This window comes from Dipodomys ordii, unplaced genomic scaffold (genome assembly GCF_000151885.1).
Source record: "Dipodomys ordii isolate 6190 unplaced genomic scaffold, Dord_2.0 Scaffold103, whole genome shotgun sequence".
In the NCBI taxonomy this organism is placed as follows: Eukaryota; Metazoa; Chordata; class Mammalia; order Rodentia; family Heteromyidae; genus Dipodomys; species Dipodomys ordii.
This window is the reverse complement of record NW_012267319.1, coordinates 969,548-990,450: the sequence shown is the minus strand read 5'-3', so window position 1 is coordinate 990,450 and position 20,903 is coordinate 969,548. Positions and strand designations below refer to the sequence as shown.

General features: G+C 46.1%; 1 protein-coding gene across 1 annotated transcript in view; it reads left to right on the top strand.

Annotated features, from left to right (window-relative positions):
• Nucleotides 1–20,903, top strand: part of Dscam (Down syndrome cell adhesion molecule) — a 365,413-nt gene that overhangs the window by 151,134 nt on the left and 193,376 nt on the right. Inside the window, exon 4 of the mRNA XM_013027340.1 lies at nucleotides 19,555–19,701. Coding sequence (XP_012882794.1) covers nucleotides 19,555–19,701 — 147 coding nt within the window. The remainder of the gene's footprint in view (nucleotides 1–19,554; nucleotides 19,702–20,903) is intronic.

Sequence of the window (20,903 nt, the reverse complement as noted above, 5' to 3'; positions counted from 1 at the left end):
GCCTCAATTTCTGAGTGTACCTAAGTATCCTTTTTCTGTTTCCATCTTACTTTGTGTTGAAAGCGAATATATATGTTTCATTCCTGTCTCCATACTTGCTGCTTATTAGCCTGATAAAATAGTAGCATTAATTCAGAAGATGACCAGAAGACTGTCCATTTTGATTATAAGATAAAGCCAACATATGGCAGGCTTAGGCCTGAAATATCTCTGCAGTTAGGACATTACAGTTCCAGCCTGCTGATCACATACAGACAGACAGACAGAGAGCCACGCCTGGACTGAATGAGCTGGGTAGAGACATTGGAGGAAACAAGGGAGGGGCAGACTCCCGAGAGGACTGGGACATCCAGCAGCCAGGAACAAACCTCAAAGGGCAGGGAGGAGCTGAAGGGTGACCAAGAGAACGGGAACAGTCCAAATATTCAAGCGGAGCAGACTTCACAGATCACCTGTGAAACAGAAGGCATAGGCTTTTTTTTTTGTTTGTTTGTTTATTATTTTATTTTATTTGTGAACATACTGTACAGAGGGGTTACAATTACATGGGCAGGATAATGCATACATTTCTTACCAAGCATTGCAGCCTCCTCCTTTGTTTACCCTTCACCTCCCTTTTGCGTAGGCTGTTTTATCTGCAAGATGTCGATGGTCAGCGGCCCCTCATCGTTATTTTATTTATCTGTTTTATTATCTTTATGTAGCTGCCATTTGACACCTTAGTTTATCAATACAGTGCATCTTGATTGATCATTATTCTTCCTCATCCCTCCCAGCCCTCCTCCGCCCCTCAATTTCCTTAATTTTATAGGTATGTGTTAAATATTGTGCTATAGTCTTCCTCCCCTTCCTCTCTTCATTCCTCTACCCTCCTCCTCTGACCACCACCTCCTGCTTTTTGAGTACCTGTTTCCTGGTATTCATTTTGCTGTACTATGTTAGCCTTTTTAATGAACTATACCATTCCAATTCTTGCCTGAACATGCTACATTTCAATTCATTTGTTTATGTATACTTGCATGCAGCCCTTAAGTATTTACAGATTAGTTCTAGCTTCCACATGTGAGAGAAAACTCTTATCCTTTGCCTCTTTAGGCTTGACTTACTTCACTTCACATGATTTTTAGTATAATTTTGTATGCCAGGAGGTCTCAACCTTTTAGCTGCTAAAACAAAATTAAAGAAAAATTAGGAGCTTCAAAGTAAATACATCATTAACAAAAACAGGTGTGACTATGAGCTTAATATAGTTCTATCCTCATGTGTGTGTGTGTGTGTGTGTGTGCACACGCACGCGCGCTTGTGCACGCGTGTGTGCATTCAGTTGCCCCTCAGTAGCATAAAGCACTGGTTTCAGAATCTCTTGAGATACCAAAAGCCCCTTCTATAAAATCATATACCCCTAAAGTGGTGCTGGTGGCTGACATCTGCATGTAATCCTAGCTACGCGGGAGGTTTAGCTCTGAGGACCACAGTTCAAAGCCAACTTGGGCAGGAAAGTCCATGAGACTCTTATCTCCAATTAAGCACCCAAAAGCTGGATGTGGAGCTATGATTCAAGTGGCAGAGCACCAGCCAAGCACAAAAGGCTAAGGGACGGTGCTTGCAAACAAGTCCCAGAATGGGCAATGAAAGGAAAAAGTAAACGATAAGAAACTACTACCCTATTTGCATATAGCCTATGCCGTTCTCCCATGTGGTTTGACTGCCCTGGCCTATTCACAGTACACAGTGCTGTGTGCTGCTGTGCACATAGTGGTTATAGCATATCCCTTGGGGCTAATGACCTGGAGAACATCTGAGCATAGTCAGTCCCACGTATTCGGATCCATGGTTGATAAAATGCATGGTTGTGGGACCCACACATATGGAAGGCCAATTTGTGTAGCATTAATGGCCAGGGTGCAGGTAGTTGAGACATTTGGAAGGGGAGAAAACCTGGCAGCTGGGTCTCTGGGGCCCACCAGGGAGCCGGGGTGCGGGAGGGCCTCACGGGGGTCCTCAGCGGGAAGTCAGAAGTCTGTTTCAGGGGTGGGAGCACTGGACAGACCGGATGTCTATGGGTCCTTTGCAAGATCCACATCAAACCGTAGGCTGGCGGTCCTGTCCTTACAGGACTGCAAATGCACTTCTGCTACCACCTGCCGTCTCCTGACCTGAGCAGCCACCTCACACCTGCTGTGTCTGCCTCCTCCGTCATCCTGCAGGGTGCCTATCCTGACAAGAACGGCTCTCTGTTTTCCCCACCCTAGACCCATTTCCTCTTCGTATACCTGCCCGGCAGGGCCCTCACTCTGTTTATAGTGTGAACAGTGCCACAGTGGACTGACACCTTTTGGAGAACTCCGGTAACAAAACCGTGATGACAATGGCTTATTAGCACCAGCTATGTCACATGGCTCACCCGTCTTCCTGTATATGATGACAACATCTCAGCTCCCTTGTTAAATTATAACAACAGTCTTAGGTTGGAAAAACCAATTCTCTTTATGACAACTTTTAGTTGGAATGCAAAATAATTTTGTTGAGGACTAAACATGAGTGAAACGGGACCACAGAAAACCCTAGGCATTTTCCTCTTGGATTGTAACGCTGACTTACATCTAACTTTCCTCTAGCCTTGACCTTGACACAAGTTCCAGGCAGAGACACAAACCCTGCTATGCACTAAGCAAAGTTGATACTTTTGAATACCTCTTCCTTCCTTCCTTTGTGCCGTATCTTGACAAAAATCTCTGTAGCTCTTTGCCCTGGAGACTTAGGTGGTGCTTCATTAGAGCACCTCACAGCTGTGGACAGGTTCATGGAGGCTGGTGAGTGACTTGCCCCCTGGATCTCCTCTGCACATGGATAATGAGAACCTGTGAGTTTTCATGCAGGCCTTTGTAGTGGATTCTTGTATGTCAAGCCGCAGGTTGCAAGCCATTATCGTGTAAAGAAGTAAATATGCTATTTCCAATCAACATTAAGCCAAAAGTAAGACAGGATCGACTACCAATCAAGTGCATCTCTTGTGAAAAGTAAAACTTCTTGATGGGCCTTCTGCACACCTGCACGTGGTCTGTGTGCTTGGGCCACTTTCTCACCAGCACACATTAATTTTTGCTCCTCTAGGACGTATGTAGTGGTATTTGATTGTGGTTTGATTTCGCATTTCTCTGACCAAGATACTAAGCACCCTACCTATGCTCTTTTTATTGTATTTTCTTTTATTAGTATCTGCTCAAATATTGCAAGTATTTTAAATTGGGACATGTATCTTCTTATAATTGAGTGTGAAAAATTCTTCATGTAGATTCTCAATAAACATTTGAATCGTAAATTAGCTTTATAAATATTGTATACTTCAATTGAATTGTATTTTACTCTCCTAATTGTGTTTTCGGAAGAGCAGAAATTTTTTAAGCTGTGACACAATTTATTTCATATTTTCCATTTATACTTGACATTATTTTGTGTACTAGAACAAAGATCTTCATGTCCTCCAAGGTCAGTTCAGTTTTCTTCTAGAAATGCTGTAGAGGCCTGTGATTAAATTTATACTGGTTTTAGAAATAATTGAAGTCCTTTTGGCATAGAGATATATGTTTCTTTTGTGTGAATATCCACTAGATTTTTTTGGTCTCTTCCATATTGAATTATCCAAGTGCACTTGTTGGAAACCACCCCCCCATACACACATATACATATACACACATGTGTATATATGTGTGAATATATACTAAATATCATGTATATTAGTATATAATATAATATATGGTATCATACAATTATGCACACATAGTATACATATATTTTATAAATGTACATATATATTCCCCTCCAAAGGACTCTGTCCAATCCTTTGGCCTTCATGTTTACTTTCCCAGTGCAGCACACTGTCTTAACCGTGCATTTGGTAGTGAGCTTGGACGCCAACTTGTCAGTATCCCCCATCCAGGGCCGACACCTCTTCCCAGCCCCTTCACACGTGGTGGAACTTAGCTGTCACTTGCCTCTTGGGAGTATGGTTGAGATTGTGTTGAATCAAAGAATACATTTAGGAAGAATTAAGGACTTATTTAGATTGAGTTTTCTAAGCCATGACTGTGAGTTTATCCCTCTGTGTATTTAAGTCTTTTATTTCTCTAATGTCTTATAGATTATAGCCTATAGGTTTTGTGAGTTACAACTTTTAAAGTATGGTTTAACGTTGTTAACTTTTGATTCTGTTGCTAGGAAAATAGAAATTATCATGATTCTGTAACCTTGTGAAATTCATTTGTTGGTTCTGGCATTTTCTATGGTAAATTGTGTAAGGTTTGGTGTGTGTGTGTGTGTGTGTGTGCGTGCGTGCGTGTGTGCGCACATGTGCTAGTACTGGAGCCTGCGTTCAGGGCCTGGGTGCTGTTCCTGAGCTTTTTTGCTCAAGGCTAGCACTCTGCCACTTGAGCCACAGAACCACTTCCAGTGTTTTGCTGATTGATTGGAGAGAAGGGTCTCAAAGACACTCCTTCTTGGGCTGGTCCTCACACAATGATCCTCTGATCTCAGGCTTCTGAATAGTTGGGATTAAAGGCATGAGCCACTGGCATCCAGGCCCATGTCCTTTTAAAGAAATACCCATTCCGCTTGCTGGAATGTTTTTAATCAAGTTATTTGTCTGATGTATGATTCGCGAGTCTGTGCCTCTAGCCTTCAGCCTTTGCCAGTTCTTTGCTCTGCAGAAGTGTTTTGGTCTGAGGCAATCTTATTTTGTCCATGTTTTGCTTTTGTTGCCTGTGCTTTTGGGATCCTATCCAACACATCTTTGTCAGACCACTGTCACGGAGCTTCTATAGTGGGGATTATTTTTAACATCATTAAATGCATATCCCAAGATATGCACCGGTGATTACAATTCCAGGTTTGCTGGATGGCACGGCTTCTCAACCTACCCATAATGAAGAGGCCTCCAGCGCATCGGAATGATAAAGTAGTCAGAGAACTGCTCTGATCTCACCGGAGTAGAGCAGCATCTCAGCTGCCCGTGTCGGGAGTTCAGATAATGACATGCTCAGTGTGGAAGCCTGTCTCCCCTCTTCCCTCACTCAGTCCCTGCTCGCTTGCCCCCTCCCACCCCCACCCCGCCAGGCTCTCCTGGCTTCCTAGCTGGTCACCGAATGGATGTAAATAGCTCAACTCTAATGGCGCCATCACATGTGAACTCTGTCACAGTGAACTCTGTCTTCAACCACACATGGTTGTCTAGACTCCAGATCATACACTATCAGGTGTATAGATGACACGGATTTTTTAAAAACGAAGCTAAGATTGTGTTGTATTTCCTCCTCATAGCGCATTCCCATATCTGAGCGGGAGGAATATTTCTGTCCCCTCCTAGGACCCAGAAGCTCTCGCAGAGAGAGAGTGATGCTCCCTCCACAGGCCCCTGCACCCAAGCGAAGGGCAGCAGTGGCGTTCCGTTCACTGCTCTGATTCTGTCACATGAAGTCAGCGTAGCTGTGTGGAGAGAGGACATGTCCACAGAATTCCTATTAGCCAGCAGACCCAGACATTGAATCAGAATGGAACCCAGTCAGATGCAAGCAATGCCCGCTGTGGAAATGGAGGAGATTTCTCTCCATGGTGACAGCAAGGAGTGTCTGTCCCCTCCTCCACGCACGGCTCTGCTCCAAACGCTGGCCGAGAGCCTAGTGCAAGATCCGCCCTGTTCATTTGCTGAATCATAAAAACTTTCAGAAGAAGGGATTAACACATTGAGCTATTCCTAATGTTTACTCGTTTATGTGGAGTATAATTCATAAAGAGACACATCGCAGGTGCCTAGAAAATACATGGTTCATGAAAAATGCATGCCCCGTGCTGTGTGGAGCAACACCGGGTTTCCAAGGAAACCTCGGGTCTTCTGTTATCCAGAGGCCACACAGCGTGCCACGGTTTATAACAGGCCCAGAGCCTGTGTCTTAGGAATGCTTTGCAGCATGACCCGCTGATGTCACAGACTTCCTCGAAAGTCTTTGAGGGAAGATGGAGGTGTCCAGCCCCTACCCCCACGCCCCACTTCATTCACAGAATCTGGAAGATTGGGGTTCGTTTGGTGTCTGTGCTCTTTCACTTTTTTTTCTCTCTGTGCATATGCAGACCGTTTTTGCCAGTGTGAATTATTTTTTGCCAGCGTTTGTGTCTTGTCACAGACACGTCTGTTTGAAATAAGACAGGCCTGGTTGAGCTGTGGTGACCCGGGGGATGGTGAACTTCAATTCACAGGAAAAAAAAAAAAACGTGCCAGGCCCACATCTGAGGGAGAGTCAGTGTAACAACTGGGATCCACCTCAGAATGCTCCTCAGTCATAGTCCCAAAGGCACTAAAGCGGGAAATCTAAGTTCCCTTACACAGTACTTACTAGGCAGTTGGAAGGATGCGTAGGTGTAGGGTGACGTGTCCCTCATGCTCTCCACTGCTGAGGGTCTGTGCGTCACATGTGGAGCTCAGTGGAAATGACCTCCTGGTCATAATGCAAGTGCCAGTACCCCCCTCCCCACACACACCCCACAGCAAACAACAATAACATGAGATAGAATGAACTGCAAAGACAAAGGAGCTGTGCAGAGCTTTAAACATTAAGTAGTTGTAAAGCGTGAGTGCAGTATAATCTTCAATGCACGTATGTGAAAACGGAACCAAGTTCACTGAGGGGATTGTGGGGTTGGGAGAGATGGGGAAGATGACAATAGGTTGACGTTGATCAGAAGGCGGGGTACTCAGACTGGCACATACACAGAATGTGGTGCATAAAGAACAGTTCTTTCCTAAGTTTGACTTACTACATGTGCTCTTTGTGCTCATCATTGTAGAGAAGGTTTTGAAATTTGTGGTCAACTTTTTTAAAAATAATTTTATGATTCAAGTCAGAGAAAACTAAAGGAGTCTGAACATGGACTCCAAATTGAATTCTTTCACTTATTTGTTTTTAAGTTATCATTACGTAGTTGTAGAGAGGGCATTCAAATGCCCATGTTAGCTTGTAAGAATATTGTATTCTTTCGTCATTTGTGACTGACTTCAGTAGCCTTTAAAAAATGAGCTTAAAAAAGCCAGGCGCCAGTGGCTCAGGACTGTAATCCTAGCTACTTAGGAGGTTGAGATCTGAGGATCATAGTTCAAAGCCAGCCTGGGCAGGAAAAGCTGTGAGACTCCTATCTCCAATAAACCACCAGAAAACCAGAAGTGGCGCTGTGGCTCAAGTGGCAGAGCTCTCGCCTTGAGCTGAAGAGCTGAGGGACAGCGCCCAGGCCCAGAGTTCAAGCCCCATGACTGACAAAAAAAAAAAAATTAAAAGAAAAGAGCTTTCTGGTGGGTGCCAGTGGCTTACTCCTGGAGCTGGAGCTACTCAGGAGGCTGAGCTCTGAGGTTACAGTTCAAAGGCTGCCCAGACAGGAACATCTAGGAGATGCTTATCTCCAATCAACCATAAAGCCAGAAATGGAGCTGTGGCTCAGGTAGTAGCCAGTCTTGAGCAAAAAGGCCAAGTAAGATCCCAGGGCCCTGAGTTCAAGCTCTCTCACACACACATACTTGCATGTGTGAGCACACGTGTGTGTGCGTGCACACACATACACACAAAATTGAACTAAATTTGAACTCACAACATTTACAAAGAAAGTTAAAAATAGACCTGACCTTTGAATTCTTTTTTGTTTTTGGGTTAGATTTTCATTAAAATAAAAATAAAAAATATTCCAGAATAGCCTCTTTGCAAGTTAAAATATGGGCCTCACATTAAACTACTTTTTCAAACTTCCAAGAAAAGAAAGAAGGAACAAGTTCAAATGTAATGTTACTATTTCTTTCCATCGTTAAGAATTCTCATGTAAGTGCAAATTTCTTGTCAAATTAAGACTAGTAGTACTTAGCATACAGTAAACTCACCTTTTTTCATGAATTTATTACATAGATTTTGACCTGGTGCAATCAGATAAGTAAATGAACAGATCAATGGATGGACAGATCGACAGATTATCTCAAGTCTATGCAGACAAGCCCTCTGTTGTGGTTTAACTAGTCTGACCTACTGAGAGGTTCCTTCTCCTTTATTTTGTGAAAATCTGCCTCCTGAAAAGCGAATGACACCCCCCAAACAAGCACACGTTAGTGTGCTTCCCTGAAAGAACCAGGGGCATTTTTGAGATCTGTCGACTGGGGTCACTGGGGCGTTCTGTGGGCAAGGCCGTGTCTGAGGTGGTGGTGGGCAGCGCCCTGGTGGAGAACACGGAGCAGACATCCTCAGTCCAGCACTGGGCTCTGCATCCTGAGCATGAGCAGGTGGTTCCTCTGGGAGACCACGCGTGCATGACGCCCTGTGGTGTTCTGCCAGCTGTAGTCCTTGGACGTGTGGCATCCCTCCATCTAACCGTGTAACCACGGTAACCGCAGTCCATCCTTGCTTTCATTTGTTTACATTTGCCTTCAAGTTTCTTCAGGAAATAGCTGGTGTGTGTGTGTGTGTGTGTGTGTGTGTGTGTGTGTGTGTGTGTGGCGGCCCTTCGAGTGTGCTAATTTTTCGTTTCTTTCTCCGCTGGGACACCTGCCTGTGCTACCACTGGCCTGGCCTGTGGTGTCTGTGGGGCTGGGTACCAGCGACCCCCTGCATGCATGGGGCTTCCTGCACAGCCTGGCAAGTATCCTGTGGAGAGAGAGAGAGGAAAAGGTCAGCAGGAGCAGAGCCTCTGGAGGGGCCCTGAGAGGCCGCAGGCATGCCGGGCGGGGCCGCTCACCCCTGCCAGCCTGGCTGCTCAGGAAGCTGAGGTGGAGAGCATCGCAGCCTGAGGCTAGTCCAGGCAGAAAGCCGGAGAGACTCCATGTCAGTCTCCACACCAGACAAGAAGCAAGATCCTATTCAAAGCACAACGAAAGCAGAAGGCGCTGAGAATAGCCCAAGTAGTTTTGTTTTTTGCTTTTTGGTCATGGGCCTGAACTCTGGGCCTGGGCGCTGTCCCTCAGCTCTTCAGATCAAGGCAAGTGCTCTACCACTTGAGCCACAGCACCACTTCTGGCTTTTTTTCTGCTTATGTGGTGCTCAGGAATCGAACCCAGGGCCTCATGCATGCAAGGCAAGCACTCTACCACTGAGCCACCTTCCCAGCTCCAGCCTACATAGTTTTAAAACACATTTCCATGATTAATATCTGACCTCACCGCCCACCTCCGATGCTCTTCTGCTAAGTTCTGGCCACGTAGGCTTACAGGTCTCACCAGGTCACCTAGTTTCAGTACTGCTGATACATCCTGTGTGGGGGGGGGGAGGGGTTGCTTGTTTCTTTTCTGGGAGAGGCTGGGTATTGGGAGTGTGCGTGGAGATTTCCTGGGGTTCCACAGGCAGGCTTTCTTTCCAGTGGTGAGTGGGTGTGGCAGCATCCTGTCCTGGAAGTCCAGGTAGTGTAAAAGCCCGTGTTCTCTTCTCCTGACCTGTAGGGACTCTTGTAACAAATCAGGGATCATTGCTTTCTACGTCTTCCTGAAGCACTTCCCAGGAATGAGCTGCAGTCTCAGGCTTTGCAAGATGATTGCTTTCCACCGAATCGTGTTCCACAACTATTCATTTAAAACATGCTTCATTTCAGAAAGGGCATAGCCTCTGATCTTGCCACCTGAGAATCATGTTTGGTGCTCGAATTTCCAAATATTACTTGAAATTGTGTCTCTTTAATCCACAATGGGGATAATGAATATTTTGAGTATAAATGGCAGGCATCCATTGTTTTATAGTGTTAATTGATTACGTGTTCAAGAAATATTGAGTGCTCAGGGGCAGGAGCCCTAGCACTTGAGCCACACCCCTGGCCATTCCTTCTTTGGTTGTTTTATAGGTAGGGCATTCCTTTTTTGCCCAGGTTTGGCCTCAGATGGCAATCCTTCTGCCTGTAATCTCCTTCATAGCTAGGATTACAGGTGTGTGTGTCACCATGCTCTGCTTCCTGGTTGAGATGGGTCTCACTAAGTTACAGGCCAAGCAGACTTCACATGAACCACAGTCCTCTCAATCTCCACCTCCAAAGTAGTTGGGACTGTAGGCATAAGCTACTCTATCTGGTTGGGAATGTTTTCATCTAATGTGTAAGTATGATGTTGAGCAATATACAGGATGATGGGTGAGAATATGAAGAAGAGCCATGGGGATAAAGTAAGGAATTAGGGAAGAGCTGTGAGGACTGGTCCTCAGGTTGGCGGCTTGGCACAGCCAGATTCCATTCTCCTTTGTGCTTTCCACCTTGGAGAGGTGCTGTGGCTGCCCGTCAGGTGAGATGACTGCGGTCCCCTTCCAGCCCCTTTTATACACAAACCCTATCCGTGTACCGTGCTCAGAGGAACGGTGTGGAGGGAACATGACTTTCAATGTTTGTCATGAGAAATTGCTCATGGAAGCCCTGGCATGGTCTGCTCCTCTCTGCTCTGTCAGTGCACATGGATGTGTTGCATGTGCGTGGCTGCTGCCACGTGGGACTCTGGGGGTGGGGACAATGCTGGGTGTCATGGGCGCATGGTCGCCGTGCTGCACACCCCCTGGTGCAGAGGGGCGCGAGGGTCAACCACAGCCCTCGCCTGATGAGGCCAGGGAGTCCCCCCAAAGCAAAAAGTACCTTCAGGCCGGCTGTGCGGTCGGCTTGAAGGGAGGGGCTCCCCAGGGCTCTGCTGACTTCATGAGAGCCCTGCCAGCGCTTACCTCGGCGAGGAAAGGGGTAAAGCATGGGAAGGGTTCGGTGTTGCGCTGAGACACGTGTCGATTTTTTCAGTAAGCACGGATTCCTTCTCGAGCTGGTGCGCCTCACGGTGGCTGGCGTGGTGAAGCAGCATCCGGGGTCTGAGCACAGCCTGCGTACGGCACCGGCTGCCGGTGTGGCCAGAGCTCCCTCCACAGCGTGTGCGGCGGGAGACGCGCGACCTCCTGCGCTCCCTCTCCTCCAACAGGAAATGTCCAGTTCCTTGACATGATCTTCCCATAAGAATGCTATTGCCCAGAGAAATTGACACTGCTCGCACCTATCCCAGAAGACCCCTGGGACACAGTCAGATCCAGGAAAAGGAGTTTTATTTCCCAGCCGAGGCTGACAAGGCCACCTCTCCCGTAGGAGAGGGAAAAATGGCACCCGTCCTTTGTTCAGGGTCAGATATGGAGTAAGGAAGCCCTCTGTGTGCTCGTGTGCTGAGGATGGCACCGAGCAGTTAGAGTTAGGCAGCGTTTCCTGATACCGCTGGGGGCTAGCGGTGAAGCACAGCTCTGGGAAGGGAAGTGGGAGGAGGGATGGCCAGGGCTGAGGGCCGGCTGCAGTGAGGCATGGCCGGATCACCCGGCTTGGAGGGAGGGGCTGAGGACCTGGGATGGAAGGCATGCTCACAGACCCATCCCCTAGGTAGAGAATTATCCGAGCAGTCTGCTGCCCTTTACCTTACCTAATTTTCATGTGGTATGCGGTGGGGTGGGGTGTGCTGAGCTGCTGGAGAAGATCTTGGTGTTAAATGGGTTCAGGGATGGAGTAAAGCACTCACTTCCCGTAGCTCAGAATGTGACCTCATTTTGAAATCTAAACCCTGCAGACAGGTTAATTTGGCTCATGGGAAGTTATACAGGAGCTGGGCGAGTGTGTTTGGAGTGGAGTGGGGGTGGGGTTGAACACAGATGCAGAGGAACATGTCCGGACAGGTAGAAAGTGTCTGATGTTGACATATGCTGCATGTTAGGAGTGGCTCGGGCTGTTAGAGGAACGAGGACAACAACTAGAATGGAATTGAACAAGGCAAAGTTTACCTCTGCCAGGGCATGTACCATTAGCCAGGCAAGCAAGCACAGGGAATAGGCAGGCTGCTCCCTGTTTACCCCTAACCCAGAAGGCCCGCCCCTCTGTTCCCATTGGCTGAGCACGGGTTCACACTCTGCAGAATGATGTATCTTAATTAATAGGATGCAACTAAAATTCAAGGAGCTTCCCACAAGAGGTCTCAATTAAGGTGCAGCAGGGAAAAGATGCAAATAAAATGTCATGAACAAGGGCCAAGGCACCTGGCCAAGACAAACACTCACATCTTGTGAGTGTTTGTCTGTCACAAGAAAGCAAACCACTTTGATAGAAGAGCTTTTCTCATGTATAGGATGCCTGTGCCACCAGTTGGACGAACAGATAACTTGATTCATAACTCTTAGCCTCCAAAGTTGGGATAAAAGAAGTTTCTTTTTTTTTTTTTTTGTCGGTCGTGGGGCTTGAACTCTGGGCCTGGGTGCTGTCCTTCAGCTCTTCAGCTCAAGGCGAGCGCTCTACCACTTGAGCTACAGCGCCACTTCCTAAAAGAAGTTTCTGTTGTTTAAAACACCCAGTTTGTGGTCCATTGCCACAGCTAGGACATGAAAACGAGCACCTCACTGAAGGTGAAGCCAGGCAAAGTACAATACAAAATGTACCATCCATGGCTCACCGAAGGCCAATCCCACCTCTCCCCAGGAATTATGCAAGTCTCCTCTACATACCGACAGCTTGAGGGAAGATGGCTCTCTCTGATGGCGATTATACATCTGTCTAAAATCATTGTTGCCTAACACTGATGGATGGCTCCCAGTGGGTCCTGTCTGTGCGATGCAAAAGAGTTGAGCTGAGCTTGGGCTGGTAGCTGAGTACTGAGACTGGGCTCACTTGCCTGCTGAGCAGAATGAATATCCATGCCCGCAAAAGCATGCCAGTCGTCAAAGGAGACTGGATTCAGAAGATATACTGGGATTCCTCCAGTGTGTCCCCCTACGTCCCATCCAACTCCCTTTCCAGGAGACTTCCACGTGGTCAGGAGTTAGAGGCAGTGGTAAACAAGAAACTTTGTGGTAATGACCCCCAGGAAAACCTGGCTCTGTCCTCCCGGAACACATTGAGCCTCACCTAGCTCTGTCCTCCTCCCGCAATACATCCATCCAAACTTGTTCCCTTCATCTCTACTCTGTTCTCTCCCACCCACATCAACCTCGAAGCCCTGCTCGACAGTTTTCTCTTACATGAGCCTATGATGCACCTTAGCAAATAATGCAGGCCGGAAGTTGACCCTGTGTCCACATAGGAAGGCTTTTTGGAATTGCTTATCCATCTGGTGACAATAACAGGTCACATCTGTGCAGAGCAAGAGTTTGGTGTGTGGTTTGTTATTTCATTCGTAACTCTGAGCCCATTTGAAGCCAGATTTGTGTTAGACTTTAGCTATGATTGGGGGGTGGGAAGATCTTTGTCAACTTGATTGACAGGACCGGGATGATTTGGGGGTGAGCATAGAGCTTGGGAATGGAACAATTGTCCACCATGCCTGAGTCATGGGTTTCAGTGTCAGGATACCACAAATTTAACAAAGAAGGTAATGAATACACCTGGATATTATTCATGCTAAAACACCTGAGGTGGAAATTTGGCACTGATTTTCTGAAATCTATTGAAGTATTTGAGGATAATTATGGATATCTTCAGAATATCCTAAAAGAAAGTAGTGCCCACAAGTCATGTCCTAGAGTTTAAATAACGTTATCTTTTTCTATGTCCCCCGTTTTCTCTCTAAAATATTGGTTGCTTAAAAGGATATCCTCTAATTAAAATTTAATATCAAGAAGTGGAAAATGTCTTCAGTGCTAGATATTAAAATGATTTCATCAGATCCCTCTCGAATGACAAGTCGAAATTTCCCCAGCATGAGATGAGCATAATTTATCAGAAGATATCCAAACGAGTAAAATGTACATGGGAGAAAACCCTTTCATAGTCTCGCTTAAGAAGAGAGCAAATTATCTTAAAACACTGGGGATTTTTTAAATTCATCTTTTATGCAGGAATATCCTCCTTTTATTAAATGCACGTTGCATTCCATTGAAGGAAAGAACAAACTTACAGTTCTGGATTCAGAGGATGTCTGAGGGCCCTGGCGTGGTTATTCTGCGCTGTATTCACTGTGAGACTTGCTAATAAAAACGGATATAAAATGAGCATGCTGGACGTGAGATTTGTAAGCTCTTGCCAAGTGTGAACACGGGTGGAGGAATGTACTGGAAAGGAGCGGGGAGGGAGGGTGGGTGTCCGGGTGTCTCTGAGCTGGGAAGGCAAACCTCACACCCCAGCCCTCTAACTGCACCTCCCTGCGGGGCGTTGTGGTCGATTGCACTGACTTTTTCCAGAGGTAAAGTTGATGGTGCTTAGACTCTAATCAAATACTTGTCAAGGAGACAGCATGGGCAAATCCACGGACAGAGGCCTGAGACAGCCCCAGTTCCGGTGAGGATGAAGCCAAGTTGTGAGCGTGACAGCTTCCAATGCCCTGTAACACACAAGCTAGGCTTCCCAAACACGAAATACCTGCTGGCCTCTGGGAAAGGGCCACAGAAGACTGAGGGGACTGCTCTCCCCCAGATAGGATCGCAGTGCGGCCACGGGCTCTCGAGGACACGTACAGCCATCACAGCCCATCCTGTGGACTCCCACTGTCTCTGGCACCTTGCTGTCTGGTGTGCTAGGTTCATCCGGGCGATCCTGCACATGGCACACCTGTCCCTCAGTACGGTCACCGCCGCCGAGAGTAATGTGCAGTTGGGGTTGTTCCTCGGCATTCCTCTGCGCACCTCGTTTCTTCCTGAGCAAATCCCTCAGGTTCCAGGGAGTCCTGTGCTAACCCTCTTGTTCCTCAGCAAGGTTGTAGTGGTCAGGCACACATTCCACATGCTGCTTCTCTGCCGTGTTTTTCTTTCTCCTTCTATTTATTTATTTTCTGTGCCAGTACTGGGGCTTAACTCAGGGCCTGTGCACTATCCTTTAGCTTTTTATCTATACCTTCATTTCTGATGGTTGCTGGTTAATTGAAGACAAGTCTCTCAGCCTTTATTTTTATTTTATTTTTTTTTGCCTGAGCTGATCAAACTCTGACCCTCTGATCTCAGCCTTCTGAGTAGCTAGGAATTCAGGCACGAGCCATAAGTTCCCAGCTATCCTTTCTCTCTCTAGAACTGTAGTTATATCTTTGTCTTTTCTTCAAGGATCTTCATTGTACTTTCCTACTGATAGCTAATTTTTTTCAGATGGTACTATAATTTTGTGACATTTTCAATTTTAACTATTTATAATTAATTTTTAACATCATTTAAATGTATCTAGGAGTTTCATTGTGAGATTTACATGTATATAATGTGCGTTTATTAATTTTTTTCCCTCTGTTACTCTTCCTTAACCTTTATTCTCCTTATTTTCTTTTTGACTTTTATTGTGGTGCTGGGGGAGGGGGTCAAACCTAGGCCCTCATACTCGGTGATTGCTCCGTCCACAGCTGCACCATGGTTGTGGGGCTATTCCTTTGGATTTTCTTTCCTTTTCATTAATTTCTCCAACCATCTAACTAGAGCAAAGATTAATGACAGACTGCCGTATCTGCACAGGCAGAGATCTGATCATTAACAAACTAAACAGGGTAATTAGGTATACAGTTGGAGCGCACTGTGTGGCTGAAATTAGCAGTGTATAATTGGGCCTCATTTCACTGCAGGAGAAAATCACTGAGAGAATTTTATTTACACGAGGAAAATGTCTTGATGAAATTGCTTTCAGAGAATTGAAACAAATATATGCCCAAATGACTCCTTACTTACCGAGGCAGCCAGGGTGCTAGCTGAGTCTCCATATGCCCCGATATTGCAGAGAGAATGGCTTTAGTTCTGGTCCAGTGACTTCTAGGAAGTTCGACATCCAAACTGGGTCATAGGTTCCAGTCTCAGGATACCAGTCTCCTTGGCTGTCTTTGTGGACATGTTTTGAAACCGAGGAGGACCCCATAAAGGCTAGGTGAATTGATGAGGTGAGGCTCTGCTTCTCAATACCATGCTTTCTTTGTCTGATCCTAAATTTGAGAAAAACCTCAATAAAACTAGTGTCTTCACTCTCCAAGCCCTCGCTGAGTTTAGCAGTGGGCTAGGTCAGAAGGTGGCAGCGCACTGCCTTGTTCTCCCAGGTTGCTGTCCGGAGGGAAGGCCGTACCAGCACCCCAGATCAGCATGCTGAGGGCGATCTAGGAGATGGGTTGTATGAGGGAGGCATTCGGAGGGGAGGGACACAAAGACCAAGATCAGCGTTCAGAGTCTCCCTTCCTGCTTCTAGCCATGCCCAGGAAGTGACTAGCCTGAAGACCAAGCAAAATCAAGGGCTCCTCAGACACAGAGCTCACCAGTGCAAATATCACCTCTCTCTCATCCCATCCCATAGAATTGGCTTGGGCCTTGTGTGGTTGTGTCAGGGGGTGGACACCTACGGATAACTTTTGCAGAAGCAATTTCATCTCTAAAAGTAGCAACCAGTAGAGTCTTCATGTAAGGTGTTCAAATGTATGACAGAAGTGAAGCACAGTTCTTTCTCCCCTAACCCACACATGAATTCTGAGGTACCGCTGCGAACCTTTTGGTGGATGTCTGCTGGTCGGTCTTCTCTGTTTGTTTATAGATGCAAATATATGCAAATGTGCACATACCGTCCCATTACCTTTGCACCTGATATTGCTGGTTGGTGATGGTGATGGTGTCTTGGACATCTGTGCTCTCCTGTCCTATAACTGCAGAGTGTGAAGTATCCTAATGCACTTATTTACCCCTACAATTCCCAACTCTTCAAAGGCCTCTGCAGTGAAGCTGAAATGACCACTTCACGCCCAGCTTTCTCTGTTCATCTCTCACACCAGTCCCCTTCTCAGCCTTTCAAGTAGCAAAGATTGCAGGTGTGAGCCACCAGCACCCCTGACTTCTTTAGACAGCTATGTTTCCTTCCCTGCTCCTCAGTCTTTCAGACCCGTCCTCAGTTTCCCTTCACCCACATGCTGCGGCTGCTGGGTTTAAATGCTTCTCTGCTCGGAGCGTCTGGGCCTCGCTGCGGTCTTGCACGGTCTTCTAACACTCTCCCTCATGCTTGCTTGCTGTGGCCCAGAGTCAAGAACACCACAGGGAGGGCAGAGCACGGAACCTGCCTGCCAGGGCTTCCTCCTGGTTTTAGTGGTTTACAAAAGGAATCACCTACACTCAGCCCTTGATTTTCTCATCAGACAATGGGATCCTCCTTTTGGAGCTTTGGGAGGATTGTGAGGATACGATGGAGCACTCGTGGCCCATACTGAGCGCACAGCACCTACGGGCTGTGACTGGGAAGTGTAGTAACAGTGGATCGGGACCCATCTTGGATCAGGGTGACCTCACACTAATTGGTCCCATCTACAATGATCTTGTTTCCAGTAAGGACCTGTTCTGAGGCCCAGGGGCTCAGCAATTCTGCATCTAAGTTCTGGTTGGGGAGGACTTCAGGCCATATCTGCAAGCTGGTTTAGCATCTATAGGGTTCCTGCTGCGCATAGCTGCCGCTCTTAGTCTTAGAAATCAGCAATGGGATCCTTTAGAAATCGTCATCAGCAGTCCATTCATTGTTCCAGTTGGATCTGCAGCCCCCACGTGCTGAGTCTAACCCCGGCATGCAAGAGGACCCACGTGCAAACCAAGCTCCGAGTCTGATTCCCTTCAACCCACCTCCAAACTAAAAGCCACCACTAGCGTTCCGGTCATCATTGCTGTATGTTTTTCTCTCTCTCTTTCTTTTTGTGTCGGTGCTAACTCAACTTTCCAACCAGGAAATGTCAGCTGAACATTTGCAGGTGCCTCTCCTCTCCAGCACTCTGGGCTTAGAACTTGGGGTTCATCTCAGGCACCCCTCACTCCTCGCTGTATTACAAAAACGGTCTTGGAAGGTGCCCAGCTCTGTCACACAGTGTAGCTGTCAGCGAGAGGTGTTAGACACAGCTGAGATGGTTTTAGTACGTTGTGATACCATTTGGCATCTTATTAGAAAAACCATCTGCTCTGTTAATTCCTATTAGCACTGTTCAGAAGGAAACAGAGAAACCAACCTGAGGACATATTTCTAAGTGAAAAATCAAGTATGCTTTAAAACTCTCTGTGAAAACAGCATCGCCCTGATTAGATACGTCTGCACTGCTGTGGCCAAATGCATGCCATGATGAACCTAAGAGAGGAAGACTGATGGGGCTCACGGTCTCAGGGGTGCAGTCCATCCTGGCAGGGACGATGTGGGGGACCCAAGCAGCTTGCCCACGGTGGCACTCACGGAGGCAGACAGGAAGTGCCTGTGTGGACTGGCTTTGTCCCTTTCCCTGTCGGTTCTTTCTAGGCTCCCGCCCCTCTAGATGGTAACACCCATGTTCTAGGTGGTTAGACTTTTATCAGGACACCTAGGTCTTCATGGTACCTCTCTCTGACTGTGGCGGTGATCACAGCAACTGGTCAGGAAGGCAGGAAGCTGCCATTTTCACATGAGTCAGACAGTCAGGGCAGGTGAATGCAAAGAATGATTTCTCTTCCAGTTGGCAGTGGAGGGACTGCTGTTTCTGTGACCACCCCTTTCCAGGAAAGGAAAGGCTTTTTTTTTATTTTATTATTGTGAAAATACTGTACAGAGAGGTTGCAATTACATGGGCAAGATAATGAGTACATTTATTATCAAGCATTGTAGCCTCCTCCTTTGTTTCCCCTTCCCATCCCTTCCCATCCTCCCCCAGCCCCCCACTCAATCCTCCCCGCTTCCCCTCCCCCCACCAAAGTTGTAAAGTTCATTTTTCAACATAACGACTTGTTCATCTCATTGTTGCAACGGGTCCACCTGTATCCCTATTTAAGTGACTTGTTTTTCCCCTTTCCCTCCACAAATTATACCGACATCAAATACAGTGAAAGCAGGGGGTTATACTGTGGGGGAGGGACATACAAAGCAACAAAGAAATCATCTTATAAATGTGTTAGAAACAATCACATGAAAGAAAAAAAACATTTGAATACATATCTTAGGGTTCATTTCCCTAACATCAACTTATCTGACCCTTTCTGCTTGACTCAGACATATACTAGATATTGCAAATAACGGAAACTATGGGACCTATGTTTCTTTGGGCCTGGCTTACTTCACTTAATATAATTTTTCCCAAGTCTTAAGGAAAGACTTTTGAATACAATGATTTGATCATTTTCATCTGCTATAACAAAATACTAGGGGTGGGGTGGCTCCAATGACAGAAATTAGCTGCTTATTTTACAGTGTGAGAGGATGGAAGTTCAGATTGAGGGGCCCTCAGATTCCTGCATCATCTGTTTTTCTAAAAAAAATATGAGGGGCTGGGAAGGTGGCTCAGTGGTAGAGCACTTGCCTTACATGCCTGAGGCCCTGGGTTCGATTCCTCAGCACCACATAAGCAAAAAAAGAAAAAAGCCGGAAGTGGCGCTATGGCTCAAGTGGTAGAAGGCTAGCCTTGAACTGAAGAGCTGAGGGACAGTGCCCAGGCCCAGAGTTCAGGCCTCACGACCGGACCCAAAAAAAATATGAAAAAAACTCTACTTTAAGCAAGTTAAAACATAGAAGAAGATTGGAGCCTTAAGTAAATTTTACCCCCTTGGCAAAACCTCAAGGACTTTGTCTGCAGGGCTGGGTTGCTTGTGTGGTGATCTAACCAAGATATCATGTCCTCTCTTTCAGGATCTAGATTTCTCATCCCATCCACGGGAGCCTTGTATATTAAAGATGTACAGAATGAAGATGGATTGTATAACTACCGCTGTATCACGCGGCACAGGTACACTGGAGAGACAAGGCAGAGTAACAGTGCGAGACTCTTTGTATCAGGTAAGAACTCATACAACGGTGCACTAGGAACACTCAACCAATACTGCAGAATTTAGGAAGCAAGCAAAATCTTCATGGATTTATTCCACACCCTCCCATAAAAATACTTTAGGAATTATCAATCTCTTAAACCAATATCAATGCAATGTAATCCAAATACAGATATTTAAGTGAAGTCATTTCAAGTTTGGTAAAACTCTCCATTCCTTTGGTCCAAAGAAACTTTTGCTTTCAGAAGCATTTCACCTACCCTCTATATTTGTGTATTTTTTATTAGCCACAGTTATAACCCCTATACCATGTTCCCTACCATGAAGAGGTCTAAGGACAAGAATAGATCATATGAAACTCGCTTTTGATCTGGTGTGATGTCTAATGCTTTTGGAGAAATCACCTTTATCTGAAAGTAAATGCTGCATCCTTCTAAGATTATTCTCTACTAAAGGAAATCTGAATTCCATATTGGTAAATAGATCACTTGTTAAATTTATGGAGTTATTAAGTTGAGAAAATATCAACAACATCTTATATAATCTTCATAATTGGCTTGTTATGGAGTCATCTGTGAAAAAATTAGCAGCCCAGGTACTGAGTGGTAAACTAATGTTTCATGGGCCGGTTGGTTTAGAATTGTGAAGTATCTATCCAGCTCAGGGCTAGCAAACTAAGCCTAAAATACTCATAACCTTTGTAACTTAGGCATAGAAAGTCACTGTGCGTGGTGAGTTGTGTGTTCTGTTACAGTAGCCTGATGGAATGGACCGTTCCATTTTTTTGCTGCCAATGCTTGAGGATCTTGTTGTGTTTGTGATGAAGCTCAGAGGGGAGAAGAAATGGAAAAGCATAAGCTTTTCCTGCTCGTCTCCTCCTGGAGTTCTCTGTACGCCAGCCACCATCTCAGAACGGCTGATGTCATTCGCCTCTCAACCACGCCTCCCTGATTGTTCTCCTGACCTCACAAACATGTTTTCTTCTCATATTCTTCCGTCAGTCACATCAGTGGCTGCTTCCTAGTATTCTTCACTTCTTACATCTTATTGGGAGAATATATTAGAAAGTTCACCCTGGTGGCTACAGAATATGCTAGAAAAAGTCTCCCTTGCACTGTGGAGGAACTTGTGTTGAGACAAGAAGGGAGAAGGTTTGGGGGATAAATCTCACCATGAGATCAGCTTGAGGTTACAACAAGGCAACAGTTCATC